This window comes from Gloeophyllum trabeum, assembly GCF_000344685.1.
Source record: "Gloeophyllum trabeum ATCC 11539 unplaced genomic scaffold GLOTRscaffold_00018, whole genome shotgun sequence".
NCBI classification, from domain to species: domain Eukaryota; kingdom Fungi; phylum Basidiomycota; class Agaricomycetes; order Gloeophyllales; family Gloeophyllaceae; genus Gloeophyllum; species Gloeophyllum trabeum.
This window is the reverse complement of record NW_006920427.1, coordinates 418,007-431,943: the sequence shown is the minus strand read 5'-3', so window position 1 is coordinate 431,943 and position 13,937 is coordinate 418,007. Positions and strand designations below refer to the sequence as shown.

The following is a 13,937-nucleotide window of genomic DNA, read 5'->3' as shown; positions in this document are numbered from 1 at the left end:
TGCCCTTTGTCCTCCTGCTTATAGGAACGGAGCTGCTATGGATAGCCCATTGTAATCCGGACTGTGCTTCACCTGTAACAGCCATTAGTTTCCAACCGGGAGGTAACGCCATATTCACCGGAAGTCATTTGCTCATTTGCTCGAGTCCCAATGCGACCCATGCGGTTGGTCGGGATCCTCTCCGCAGGAAAGTGTCATACAATAAACTCTGCGCAACTCCCCAGTGTGAGGAAATCGTTGGGGACGCAGTGCGTGATCCTGACGCCACGAAATCAATATCCGTCCCGCGCAGCGATGAAATTTTGACGCAGCGTGGCATGCCGCGTCTCCAGCAAAGGAACAGCCAGCCGATATCGTAATTTGTAGACCACCCGGAGCAAAGCCAGTCTGCGCAAGCGGACGGGAGAAGAGTGACGCTGACCCGTACTGCCATGAGGGCGGGGGTGCAATTTCCGGTGGTTGTCAAGGCTATGAGGAGTCAAGCGGGGCGGAAGTGGGGGATGGATAAAACGTTCGCATTGCCATCTCGTGCTCGTGCTTCCCCGGGTGGACCGGTGGTTAGAGAATGTGCATAGACGCGTAGCTTTGAGTGTAAGTGTAAGGAAAGGACGGTGGCGGATTGGTGGCTGATATTGGCAGACGCTGTGCCGCTACAGCCACCCAAGACCCCGAAATCCCCACACCTGTAAACTGCGTCTTGAGGGTTAATTCAAGCTTACTGGGCTTTTCCTCAATTTGCTTGTAAGACACCACACAACTTTTTGACCCAGTTGTGAAGTTGCTCAGTTCCTACTTGAACTTTTGTGGCCCCCGTCAAGTGTTCTGTCATTCGGAGGAAAGGAGAGGTATCCGGGGGACGGGCTGCTATATGTAAACTGTGACTTGCACATGTTTTTGGTTCCGAAGCTGTGCCTTGGATTATCTTTCGCTGTCAGGGTACCTCAGCAGGCTCATCGTCGATAGCACGGCACTACGTCTTCCGGAGAATACCATGCCGAACACGATGTGTGGTGCAACCTTTACCGAGCGAAAAAAGAGGGGAAAACAGCAAAGTTATTCCTCGCGCTGCGCCTCATTTACCATGGGACCCGAATTCGGAGCGCTCGGACATCGCAGGCGTTCATTTCCTTAGTGGGCCGAAAGCTTGTAGGTATATCACCTTCTCCTCTCTTATTACGACGGCCACCTCGTTGTATACTCTGCGACGGACTCCCGCTCTGGATCGTACGCGCACCGTAGCGGCACTTGGTATAACAAATCGGTAGGGAATCTTCCTCCGCTCGCGCTCCTTGCGACTGGCCCTGACTTGCCGTTTCCAGTCATCTGACCTGATCTCTCGCGAGGTTCAACGCCAGGCGGATTCTCGGACACGGATCTCCTCATTCGCCCAAGGCGTCATTCTGTGCACTGCAAAGACGCGCGCAGACGTGGTGGGAAGTTGTCCCTTCTGCCGACGTGCCTCTCTCTTTGCCCCGCTCCGGTTGCCTAGAAGTGAATAAGGACACGGGCTAATTACAGCTCTCAGTATTCCCTCCGTTCAGTTCTGGCTGTCTCTCGTCCGACAACCGCGTTGCATCCTGTTTGTCTCTCTTCGAGCATGGCTGGCTTACGCGTTATGCCGCCTGCTGTCATGAACGACTTTGACGACGACGGTGAGTGCTCACTCCTGCTGAACCGGGCCGAGTCACTGAACACGAGTATGCCAGACGGAATGCCTCCGCTCGTGGACAACCCCATGCCCATGCCGCCGCTAGTGGACAACCCGAGCCCGCCCATGACGTTCACGTTCGCGGCGAACATGTCGCCTCTCGCGTTCAACCCCGACTACGAGCCCGAGGAGCCCGCGACGCGTTTCGAGCTGCTCCCGGACGACGATGTCTACTCGACCCCGCCCAGCTCGCCGGGGTTAGAGCGCACGTCCCACGCGAAGAAGCGCGACGCGGGGTACATCCCGCGCCCGCCGAACGCGTTCATCCTCTTCCGCTCCTCGTTCATACGTGCCCAACACGTTACCGAGAAAATCGAGGGAAACCGCAGCACGCTCTCGAAGATCATAGGTGTGTTGTATTCTACGCTTCCACCCCACCACGACCGACATTAACGCAAAATTAAGGCAAATACTGGAAGGCGCTGCCTCGTGAGGAGAGAGAAGTATGGGAGGAGAAGGCCGTCAGGGCTCAGGCAGAGCACCGCAGGAAATATCCTGACTGGCGATTTAAGCCCGGCGCCAACGCTCTGGCCAAGGTCAAGGACGGGCCTAGAAAGCGCAATAATAGGAAGGGGAGGGGGGAGGCGGAAGAGGAAGAACGTTCCCGAGAGAAGAGGTGCGCAAAGATAGCCGATTTGCTCGCCGAGGGGAAGACGGGTGCGGATTTGGAAGCGGCGATCCGGGAGTACGACCTCGGCGCCGGAGCTAACGGTGGCAAGGGCAACTCTAAAGTTGCGGCGCGAACTCGGACTGGACAGGGAAAGCCGCTTCCGGCCGTGCAAGTCGTCGATTCGTCCGTCAAGAGAGAGGACGTTGTGGACCACCAGAATGTTGCTACCAGGAGAGCGTTTGAAGGCGATCGCGCCTGCCAGACGCCTGATCCCTTCGCGGAACGGTTCAGAGTGCCTCTGACGGCGATGTTCAAGCGCTCTGCTTCTGCGCCCATATCGGATGTTCGAGCCTCGCAGGACAACAGCAGCCCTTATACGTACGAGGGCTCTCCGATGCCCTCCTTCGACTGTCTCTCGCCAGTTTCGACCATCGACGATGACCACGAGGGTTCCGCACGTGGCCAGAATGACGTTGCACTCGTCCGAAATGTCATCGAGACGCCTGCCTCACCTTTGCCTGCTCTCGGCCACATGGCAGAGGAGAACGTCCTCTCAGGCTGGAGTGACGTAAGCAGCATCTCTTCTCCTCTCACACTGCTTAATGTTTACTAAATAAAAAACAATGTTCGTAGGATCTAGCTCCCTTCGATGCCGCGAATGGGGTGCAAGTCGGTCGGGATGACGACTTCAAGCGCTTCACTGGTGAAATTTCGCCTGAAGATGGCCGTTTCACGCAGTCATACATCCAAGATGACTTGACGTCGGGTGACTACCTGGCGAATGAGGTGCAGGATAATTCACCTGCGCTCTCACCGTACTCTTCTTTACAAGGCTGGGCGGGCGACGCGGCGGTGGCGTGCGGTTTCGGGGGCCCGTACGCGCAGCCCCTCGGCCCTGTTATTGTCACCGACAGCTATGAGAGCTACCCGGGCTTCGCGTGCCAGGGAATCGACACGCGCTTCCAGGCGTTTGCCGGCCAGGCGGCGTATGTGGTTCCCAGCGGGTATGAATATTACAAGCCTCAGGCTCCTCTGGACTTCGACGACGGTTTCTATGGGACCCCAATGAAGTTCAAGAACACGGTTTATCAGTGAACCGAATGTTGCTTCGACATTGTCCCTGATTTCAACTCAACTTAGGCTCTCCGCATCTTTTTGGCGGCAATACACGAATGCCTTCTCCGCTCACCGCTCACGACGTAACCACGAATCGTCTTATGCTTCATGCTTGTATGTTTCCCCTTGTAAACCATGCCTTTCTCTTCTCATTTCATTACTGGCTTCGACTGGACCATTGTGCGATCGTGACTGCAGGTCTCGACGGTCGGAGCGCAGTTGTACGAACAGAAATTTGTAAAATTGGGTGGAATGTCTGGAGCCATGTTGTACCATCCTGTATGCTTACTCCCTCTTGCCTCGGCCATATACGGTGCCTTTCATACTATTTTGCCGCCAGGATTACTACATACTGACCAGCACAAAGTGGGCTGTGGAAAATCACGTGTCAGGCTTCCTCTTATGCCTGTCCCACTGCCTTCCACGAGGCGTTGCCGACGCCCACCACCCGAAGGGTCTTGCACTGCAGTCAAGGCTGTCATACACTGCTTGCGCAGCTTTGACTGCATTACCAGACCTTTCTGAACCACACCGCCACTTGCGCTGCACTCCACCGCACCGACAGCGGGATCCCACCTACCCAAGTTTCGCAATGGCCTATGCGGAGATCGAGCGGCTGGAAGCGACATTGTTGCAGATTTTGAACGCATTCGTGCCTCCGGCACAGATAGATGTTGTGGGTCCAAGGGGGGAGACCATCGCCGTCAACTTGAGTGTTGCGGACTCGGCGGCGAAGGTTTGGCCGTCTGGCAGGCCGCTTCCAGCGGATGCTCCCAATCTACCGCATACTGCCAATAATGCCGCTTTGCATGCATTCACGGATCAGCTCAGCCGGCTGCTAGAGGAGCTTGATAGTGTCGATACGAGGAACGACGACGGGATAAGGATCAGAAGGAAAGACGTTGTCCGGATGGCCGTGCAAGAACTGGAGACGACGGACGAGTGGATCAAGAGGATCTTATCGATCTATAAGTATGGAAACGGAGCGGTATGCGACTTAGAGGCTCCATTCCTGCTAATCTACGCTCACGATGATCGTCAGGGTCCATCGGCGCATGCTGCATCGTTTGGCAATTACCAGCCTCAGATTCACTTGAGCCTCGCGCATCATCAATATCCCGTCATCTTCTTCGATATGTCGCTCCCTCCAACTCCGGAGAGTGTACCGGTGGATGAGAACGCCCTGCCGGACATGCAGGCATCCCGCGGGGTCTGGGCGGCGGAAGCAACTTACCCGCCTTCAACAGACTTGACACTTAGCAGCGAACGACTCCCCTGGACGATCTGGGTAAAGAGCAACGTGCACGAGACAGTGCACGTTGCGGATGTACTGCGATGCATATACCGATCCCTGCAGACGCCAGTCACTGACGAGGAGTTCGCGGCGCTTGATGCCGGGCGATCGTTCCACGTTCACGCGGCTTATCGAGCGAGGTGCCACCGCTGCCAGACGCCCAAGGAGTATGAAGAGGAGAAGAAGGTAGGCGTGAGGCGGATCGACTTCTTAATGGGACGACATATGTTCGCCGGGTTGTCGGCCAGCTTGAGAGATCGAGCAAGCGGCACCTGGATTTTGCACATTCTGTGATCTGTCTCCGGGCTGAATGACACGCTTTGGTTTGGGGCTACCCCTCATACCACTTGTCCACCTGGCTTGCGTCACCCTCGTCTGTTGGACTGATTCAGGCACTGGAAGGATTCTTGATTAAGGTAGTTCGGATGTCTTGAATGTTTACATCGATCAATTTGCCCAAGGTTTACAGGGTATATATGCAGTATGAGTGCTCAGGGTCCATACGATTGAACGTCCATATCCATGCAGAGTTGTGGCTGCATCGAGTGCGCCATCACAATTACCAAGATGCGCATCATCTAGTAGGAAGTAAGTCTAAATATTATCCTTGGCATGACCAGAATACTCACGTCAACATGAAACTTTCAGAGCCTGGCTCTTGGATGAAATTCCCAAGGTTCAGACGACTGCCCATGTCCTGCGAACACTTGAGCATCGAATGGATCATCATGGATTTGAGACTCACGAGCGTTCTGTTACTACTCAGCTGATATTCGCAATAAGCTCGACACTCTAGATGACCCAAGGTATACACGCTTACCTGAGGATCAGAGTAGCCAGGCGGAGGAGGATTGTCAGGGTCTAGACGCTTCCATGAGGTCCTCCTGGTTGGTCGGCGAACTATCAAGTTCTCATATTCTCGCATACGTTTGATAGATCCGTGATATTCCCTCCTGGCTCCTCTTGAGCTAAACGACGCAGAAGAGTGCTGCGGACGTACCAAATGCTGATCATCAAATCTCGGTACGTTGGGTTGGGCTTCTTCTGTAATATCGTCACCAATGCCTGATATTGTCCGAGAGGGAATACGCTCAAAGATTTGTTGTAGGCTGAATGACAGGATACACGTACGTCTGTTAGAAAGCCGCCGCATGGCCCTTCGAGAGTTTCGTGGCTGTCCATGCATGCAGAAATGCAAACCTGCACCGAAGAACGTTCGTTAGCCTCCAATGCGGATTCTGGCTCCGGAGGCTCAGGAATAAATGTGATCGCGACCCGCAAGCACCGCTATACTCACAACAGTCGCTGCTTCTGGGCTTGGTGGGCAATCCCCACTGCATGCATAACGCATGGCGCCTGGGGACATCTGCAGCCCTAGATCCTCGCCAAATACCGACGCCGGGAGACGCGTCAAATGTGTGTCGACTGTAAGTCTCATTGTCTTGCTTCCTTGTCGTTTTCGTTGCACACTGTTCTGTTGTAGACAGTGCGATATGGAATTGAGTTGGGCGGTCTTCAAGAAGTCGGCACCGGTGTCTCCTATCGTATAAGTGTGTATTGTGCTGCGGCGCCGATGGACCTGGTGTTGACTGAGTCCTGCCGGGTGAAAAGTGTCAGCTGCTTTTGCCGTATGTTAATGGACATCGGACTCAATCCTCGTACCCCTTTTAGCTCTCCAGGCTTTCCAATCCCATGCTCTGTTGCACCGGTTGTGCTCCAGGTCTATAAGAAATGAGGGAACCCCGCCTCTTAACATACAGAGCAAGAGATTCACGTACTCAGCATTGTTCCTGAATGACAACAGTCAAAGATAGCCTGGGTAGCGCACGGAAGTAAACATAATCGATTCCTCCGGATTCAAGAGCGCCGGCATACCAGAAGATGGGCCCCGTTGGGCAGCGTGTCTACAAGATACTTGCGAAGGTCCTAAATGTCGTGTCATGAGCGCATGCTGTATTTCCCATACAAACGGACCTCGACGTACCGCGTCTGTCAGTTGTTGCTCGTCGCACGTCACCAAGTCTGTGCCAATGTCAGTTGGGGTGGATAGAGGTGAAGCGACATAAAGCGACGGACATTCCGCGTGTAAGTCTTCTTCGTATTCACATACATCAGACGATTGATCGCCATGGCCTGCATCTATTTGTGTATATTTATCAGATGGCAGATCATAAATGTAATTGTGGACGCTGGCAACGCACAGTAGAAAACTACCAGGTCTCCCTCGAAGATCCCATTCACGAGATCCCGAATCTGCGTAACCTGTGGAAGAAGCATTTCATATTATTCTGTGCATCGCAGTGCGCAGACCTCTGGAGCATGTGCGTACGATATTCTCCCTAGTGGGGATAAGATGCCGGCTCTTCGAACCATCCTTCATGACTACCACGTCTTCTTTCCGGAATCCGTAGTCTGAATCCGGATCGAGAAGGTTCAACAAGAAGGATCATGATACCGAGACTTACTACGACAGAGTAAGTGTTCCATTTTCTGCACGTCGCTGTGTGCTTGGTTCAGACACACTTCGGTTTCGGCCTGGTATCTGATGCCTATAAGAAGGGCCTTCTTCCTTGCTTCCCGGGACGCCATAGCACATGAAGGCAGCTGGAAAGAGGGTTCAAATGTGGCCTGTAAAGCGAACGGGGTCGTACTAACCCTGTCCGCTTTATAACGACGGGTGGCTATTACAGAAAGCATGGCTTCCTGCATAGCCCCCTTCTCCCCGCCGATGCGGTTCACGACATTCCGCGCAGAAGCCTACACATTCAGCTGAGCTTGAGGGCAGCGCAGGGAGAAGCACATTGGTATGAGCGCGACTTGAAGTAAAGGACTGGCCAATGATGGCTTCCCATTGCATGGCGAGGCGGAAAGGGACAGAGTTACCTCCGCGCGAATATACCACAACCTGTCGTTCATGGCCATTAATACAGCGCTTCACGGAATGCAATGCAATGCTACGAAGTTTACTCCTTAATCACATATGGATTCAGCTATGTCACTCGACTTGACCGGCGTAGCATTACTTTCTTGAGGGAATATTCTCAAAACTGCAGATGCTGAAGCACTGAGAGATCGACGACGCCCAAGGAGTATGGGGAGGAGAAGGAGGTAGGCGTGAGGCGGATCGACTTCTTAATGGGACGATATATGTTTGGCGGGTTGTCGGACAGCTTGAGAGATCGAGCGGACGGCGCCTGGATTTTGCACATACTATGAAGATCGTCTCCTTAGAATGGTATACCTTGGCTTACGAGACACTTCTACACGTCTCGTGCATCTTGCTTGCGTTATCCCTGCCTGCTAGACTGGTTCGAACACTCCACTGGCAAGGGTTTCTGACCGAGGTTATTCACGCATCTTCGATATCTACGTGGATCAGATTGCGCGAAGTTTACAGGGTATAAATGTAGTATGGTGTGCAGGGTCTGTATGATCAGAAGTCCACGTCCCTGCAGAATCCTGTTAGCGTTCAAGCAGGCTATCGCAATCACCTAGATGCGCATCATCTAGTACCAGGTGAGTCTAAGCATCCACCTTAGCAAGACCAAGCAAGACCAAAGTACTCACCGAAGCATGAAACAGTCAAAGCTCTGCCGCCGGACGAAACTTCCGAGGTTCAAGCGGCTATCCATGTTCTGCGAAGGATTGAATATGGAGTCAACCTAGAAACATTTGAGACTTACGAGCGTTTCGTTACTACTCAGCTGCCCCCATATTCGCACATCAGTGCGACAGACAAGGGTCACTCGAAGGTATACACACTTACCTGAGGATCAGAGAAGCCAGGCCTGGGGGGCCCATCAGGGTCGAGGGGTTTCCAGGAGGTGCTCCTCGCTGGCCGGCTGCATTTCTCATATTCTCGCATGAGTCTGATGTGTTCGTGATAACGCGTGCTAACGCGTCGTGATGAGATCGGCGCAGAAGGGTGCCGCGCTGAACGTACCAGATGTTGCGGATCAAGTCCCGATGGGGTTCTTTCTCAGCGCCTTCACGAATGCCTGACACCATCGGTAGACACAGTCAAAGGGGGGTTTGATCGGAGAAAGGAAGACACCTACGTCGGTGAACAGGTCGCCGCCTGGGCCTTCGTGAGCTTCATGGCCGCCCTTACATGCAGAAAAGCAAACCTGCGATAGGAACGTTGTCAGCCTCCTCTGCGGGGTGTTGGAGAACGTTTAGCTCAAGAGGAACGTCGTTTCTGAGACGTAAGCGCCGCTGTACTTACAGCCCACGCTGGCTGAGAGCTTGGAGGGCAGTCGCCACCGCATGTATAATGTATGCCAACTGGGGACATCCGAAGTCGTCGTGGAATATCGATGTTTCAACGCGCTCTAAGTAAGTGTCGACTGTCAGTGCCTCTGTCCTACGTCTTATTTGTCCCTGCCGTAAGTGTGCCTGGGATGCGTATGTGGAAAGCGGCAAGGGTCTTGCGAATAACTCCGTGTATGACTCTCTAGCGCTTCGTTAACCTTCGGCCTTGATCGCAGAGATCGAAATGGCTCCTCTTCGTATTTCTGCTGCAGAAAAGGTAAGCCCAATTTGCAATTTGCCGTTGCCGCGCTCACCCCTGTCGCCACCCTCTTTCCAGTTCCACACGACGTTGCAGCAATTGGGTTCCAAGTCTGAAGGGATATCAGAGAAGATCTTACGATATGCCTGAGGTTAAATAAGCCTACTCAGATTTGTTCCCGAGTGGCAGCAGTTGAAAATAGCCTGAGTTGGGATACTGAGTAAGCTTAACCGTCAGCTCAGAAACGAAATCACCATTTACCAAGAGAGTAGCCCCGTCGGGGAGGGCATCTACCAGGTCCCTGCGGGGATCCTGGTATTCGCGATGTCAGCCTGCACACTCCGTCTTGCCTGGGATCTAACAGCCATACCCTATCCGAAAGCCACTCCCGGTCGTAGGTGACCAGACCTATTATCCGGAGGGACACCACGGCGTGTTCATAGATGACTACGTTCTTCATGTATGTCTTCCTCTTCTTCACATAATTCTGGATCGTGATCTCCATGGCCTGCGTCTGTCTCCAAAAAGTGGGTATGAAACTGCTGGCCGACTGAATAGACACAGTAGAAGACCGCCATGTCGCCGGGGCGTAGCCCGTCGACGAGTACGTGAATATGCGAGTCCTATTGAGGTATGGTCATGTCTATCACGGCATCTCAAGGGTTGCAAGTCCCGGTATCCATGCTCACGATATCTTTCCGGGTGGGGATGAGATCTGAAAGGACGTCTCTCTCCTTCATGACAACTATGTCCTCCCCACGGAAGCCAGAGCCTACGCCAAGTGAGCTGTTTTGCTGTAGCGGGATACAGCGTGACTTACCACGAAACAAATTAAAGACTTCTTGCACGTCACTACTGGTCCCTTGCAAGCTATCCTCGCTTCCGTCTCCGTATGCAATACCGATAAGGAGCGCTTTCTTTCCTTCCCCAGACGCCTTTCCTCTGCAGGTGGCCTGTTTGCCGTCCAAGGGCTTTCCGTCGACAGATTTCATAGCAGATCTCGTGAAAGGAAAAGCGAGCCAGTCGCACCACTTTATATGTCCTTCAACCTGGCTGTGTCTGTCTTATCCCTCACAGCATGGACCCACAGAACAGCATACATTACGCGAATCTCAGACTTGAGGCACGTAAGAAGTCGCGCAACCTGGAGGTTATGAATCAACGCCATCTCGGAAATGGTTATGTCTCTATGAAGCTCTGGTATTGCGAGACCGAAACATTTTCGCTAGCATGGCTTCTTATGTGCAGCATTTGGCTTTCTCAAAGGGATTGATCGCGGGCGTTCGTGGACTGGGAGATGAGGTTCTCACATGGCGCATGCGCTGCGATTGCACACTTCTAGTATCCACCACGGCGCATTGGTGAAGCTAAATCTGCGACATAAAAATTGCTGCTATATTGTGTAGTCCGGACGGACGCAGCTTGACAGCCATGGTGAGGGACTTCTGCATCAGGATTCGCTCTCTCCTGTACTCTACAGGATGAACGGGCTATCCAAGTCCTGGAAAATGTCATAAGTGAGGCGTTCATAAAGGCTTCTGAGGAAGCTACTCACGAGAGTGCAGTGGCTTCCGATCTATATAATGAATGGCGCTGAGTCGTGAGTTAGCAAGGGAGACAAGCTTAAACTGACCTGCGGGAGCTGATAGACCTGTCCGGGATTCATAGGATCACCTTCTATGGATTGTTGTCGTTCAACCTCCCATCCTACCCGCTGGAGCTTACGACTATCCATGATGCAGGTTATTCCTGAAACAAAGGCGATCACTGAGACTTCCTACCTGAGTTCCAGAACCACCTCGTACAAAGTGCTGTCTGGATTGTTCCTCAAATAATTCACCAAAACCTAGTGAATCTGGCGTCGGAAACCAGAATTAGGTGTAGCACGGGGCTCACATGAGTAATAGAATTTCCGGCGGAATCCTCCCAGCAAAGCTGAGAATCCATGCAGGCCGATATTGAGACCTACATCACGGTCCAGGATGCAGTGAGCACGAGACAGCACTCAGCATTCTACTGGAGCTTACAACGTTGGCTACTTCATTATCAATCTGAGGGCAGTCGCCTGTGCATATAATCCTAGTCCATGAATCTTCTGTATTGATCGCAGGTGGAGATGCCCAAGACATTCTGCGACCCAAAGAAGATGACGAGCTACTTCTTCGATGAAGGAATGACGGACGAGAATCCGGTGCTGGATGATGGCGAAGTACTGCATATCAAGCATGTGCCTCAGTCAACTGTGACAAGTGGAGGGATTTCCCTAAATTTACCAGCCAGATCATAAGGTGCTATTCAGTCAGAAGGTTATGGACGGTACGTCAGTCATGAGTTAGCAAAGCAGGGCATACCTATGGGTGAGGTCTTCCTCGCAGGATTCCAAGGTGCATTGCAATGATAGTGCTCCAGGTCTTTATTCCAGATCCCGGAGCTGATTAGCAGCGAATACATCCCATAAAACAGTAACTTTACCTAGCATTGTCGCAGAATGACATGTGTCCAATATCGCCTACGCCCCCCGGTTAGTCTAATGATTATCCCAGATAATCAGATACTCACCACGAGACTACTTCCTGCTGGAAGTGGGTCGACGAGTAGGGCCCGTAGGTCCTGATGAAAATAAGAATGTGATACTCTAATGAGAAGTATCATACATTGTCACGGATAGGGAGGCCGTCCTCGGCAAGAAGCTCTTCAAGGTGCTCAGAGCGCCGGATGACAAATGACCAGAAAATATATCTACCTTCGTCCTGACCATCCTCCTCATTGGGATCATTGTCAGCAGGCTCTTGAGATGCATGCCCCGCGACTGCAAAAGTAAGTGAGTTGACTCATAATGGACACAAATTTGGAACATGCAATAAAAGAAGAACTTGTCACCGCAACAAGCATTTTCAACTAGTTTGGCAGCCTGTCGCTTCTAGGGATACCGCTTATTACCTCCGACTTTCAATTCTCAAGCGTGTACTCACAATGTTGTTTTTTCTTGGTCGTAGCCAGCTTGGCCGATCCTCGTGGTCAATCATGAGAGTAATGTTCTCTTCCCTGTAGCCATATTGACCTGTATGACGCAGTTAACATTGGCTGCCTGGAGGTACCGACAACGCTGGAAGTAATGGAGGGCGTACCAAGTAGTAATTCCTTGAGTTCGTAAACGCCGTGCCCGGGTCCTACCAGTGCATCCTTACCGCGGTAATCGATAGCGATAAGTAGTGCTTTCTGCAAAGGCATAGTACTAGAGGGAGATAGCAAGCTGCAGGCCAAGAACTGTGGGGAGTGGGGCGGAGATGAAAGAGGGCCTGTGGATCTAGAGCCAGCTTGTATATCCATTATATACCAACCCGAGGGTGTGCACTGAACAGTGTCCAGTATCTGGGAGTTCTTGGGAAAGTCTATTTCAGAATATACAGTAGAACAGACGATAGTCCCCGGACTGTTCCATTGAGTCAATTGAGAGCAAGAAGCACCGAAGGAAAGGAGGAAAATCAAGCGCCCATTACCGCCCAACACCAGGAACAATCTTAAGCCCGGTGCTGGCGCGAAGTGGCCTTGTCCCCAAAAGAGGAGTTTAAGAGTCACTAAACCTGATATAGTCAAACGAGCTTACCCAGGACAGCCCAGGACGTACCAGGGAATAAGTGATGACAATCTGACCTTTGCCACTTCCCTCTCGTCTCACAAACTCCCAATAGCGTATTGTAGGGCTAGGGTATACCTTTGACTAGAGATATCCAAGAATAACTTCCATGGATAGACGCTCACGCGACTGAAATAGTGAGGGAACACAGGATGGGGGATCGAGTCCGGAATCGCTGATTCAGGCAAGCAATCAAGCCTAGAAGGGTTAGCAGAGATGTCTAATGGAGAGCGATAGACATCACCAACTATATTGATTGAGGGCTCAGGGCACCTACAGCAGAGGCTCATTCAACGCCGCTGAAGCCCCACGACACTACCGCGGGGAAATACACTCCCTTCTTGTTTTCAGCGTAACACATCCGAAGCGCCACCAGATCCCACTGACATAAGATACCGATCGGTAGAGATAGCGTCTCTCGGGATGTTAGAAGCGCAATACCAGAGCAGAGCAGCCTTCCCTGTGATTTGATGTTTAATTATGCCTTCCGGTAACACAGAGCCCTCGACGAAGGATGCCAGGAGTAGCTTTATCCCCAAAAGCGGACGCTTAAACGCCACGGCTGCCGAATAACGCGGACCTAGTTAGTGTTGCTCCTGCAGTGAGGTCACTTTGCAGACTGTCTCACTTCACTTCAAGTTTCATGTACTTCACCCACTGCACAGTCGTCATGAATTGGCTTTGCAGACTGCATTGAAGTCTGATCATGACCACGTGCTGACCGTGAATGGCAGCGCGCGCTTGGCGCGCGCCACCAGACGTACTCGCCCCCCGTCCAAGTGGTGTCAGAGTCGCATAGAGTCGTATCTACTCCGCGTCATACCCCGTGCAGAGACAATAATAGAATGGCCGTGGCAGATAACCTCCATAGCATACTGGCAGTTTGCACTAGGCTCAAAGAATTCGTCAGGAGTCCATATGACAAGGTGTCGACTCAATTTTTGGAAATGTATTCGCGGGCAGATGGTATGGGCATTATTAGTGCATTTTTTAGTACTCTGTATACATAAATTTCCCCCGAGTTCGTCTTATGAGGACCAGTCAGTCACTCCGCCACACGTA

The 13,937-nt window shown here is 52.3% G+C and overlaps 4 protein-coding genes across 4 annotated transcripts; 2 read left to right on the top strand and 2 right to left on the bottom strand.

The window, feature by feature from the left end:
- Positions 1-1,600: 1,600 nt before the first annotated feature.
- On the top strand, positions 1,601-3,760 carry GLOTRDRAFT_66596 (uncharacterized protein). The gene is made up of 4 exons (XM_007872570.1): positions 1,601-1,652; positions 1,707-2,057; positions 2,114-2,886; positions 2,952-3,760. Exons 1-4 carry the CDS (start codon positions 1,616-1,618, stop codon positions 3,411-3,413), a joined length of 1,623 nt encoding a protein of 540 aa, XP_007870761.1. The 5' UTR covers positions 1,601-1,615; the 3' UTR covers positions 3,414-3,760.
- An 866-nt stretch (positions 3,761-4,626) lies between these two features.
- Positions 4,627-5,022, top strand: GLOTRDRAFT_49760 (uncharacterized protein; the record flags this gene model as incomplete). The annotated part of the gene is made up of 1 exon (XM_007872423.1): positions 4,627-5,022. The coding sequence occupies one exon, from the start codon at positions 4,627-4,629 to the stop codon at positions 5,020-5,022; it is 396 nt and encodes a 131-aa protein (XP_007870614.1).
- A 331-nt stretch (positions 5,023-5,353) lies between these two features.
- GLOTRDRAFT_133623 (uncharacterized protein) lies at positions 5,354-10,230 on the bottom strand (the record flags this gene model as incomplete). The annotated part of the gene is made up of 24 exons (XM_007872569.1): positions 5,354-5,425; positions 5,474-5,494; positions 5,549-5,681; positions 5,729-5,772; positions 6,604-6,654; positions 6,713-6,750; positions 6,805-6,867; positions 6,930-6,990; positions 7,058-7,140; positions 7,194-7,332; positions 7,384-7,485; positions 8,412-8,432; positions 8,495-8,621; positions 8,672-8,726; positions 8,783-8,806; positions 8,856-8,882; positions 9,198-9,245; positions 9,294-9,350; positions 9,405-9,441; positions 9,500-9,550; positions 9,609-9,752; positions 9,811-9,861; positions 9,928-10,010; positions 10,059-10,230. The coding sequence occupies 24 exons, from the start codon at positions 10,228-10,230 to the stop codon at positions 5,354-5,356; spliced, it is 1,704 nt and encodes a 567-aa protein (XP_007870760.1).
- A 482-nt stretch (positions 10,231-10,712) lies between these two features.
- GLOTRDRAFT_123437 (uncharacterized protein) lies at positions 10,713-12,469 on the bottom strand (the record flags this gene model as incomplete). The annotated part of the gene is made up of 11 exons (XM_007872568.1): positions 10,713-10,739; positions 10,794-10,814; positions 10,872-10,965; positions 11,020-11,084; positions 11,135-11,203; positions 11,266-11,450; positions 11,590-11,710; positions 11,798-11,848; positions 11,893-12,047; positions 12,211-12,249; positions 12,367-12,469. The coding sequence occupies 11 exons, from the start codon at positions 12,467-12,469 to the stop codon at positions 10,713-10,715; spliced, it is 930 nt and encodes a 309-aa protein (XP_007870759.1).
- Positions 12,470-13,937: the final 1,468 nt, after the last annotated feature.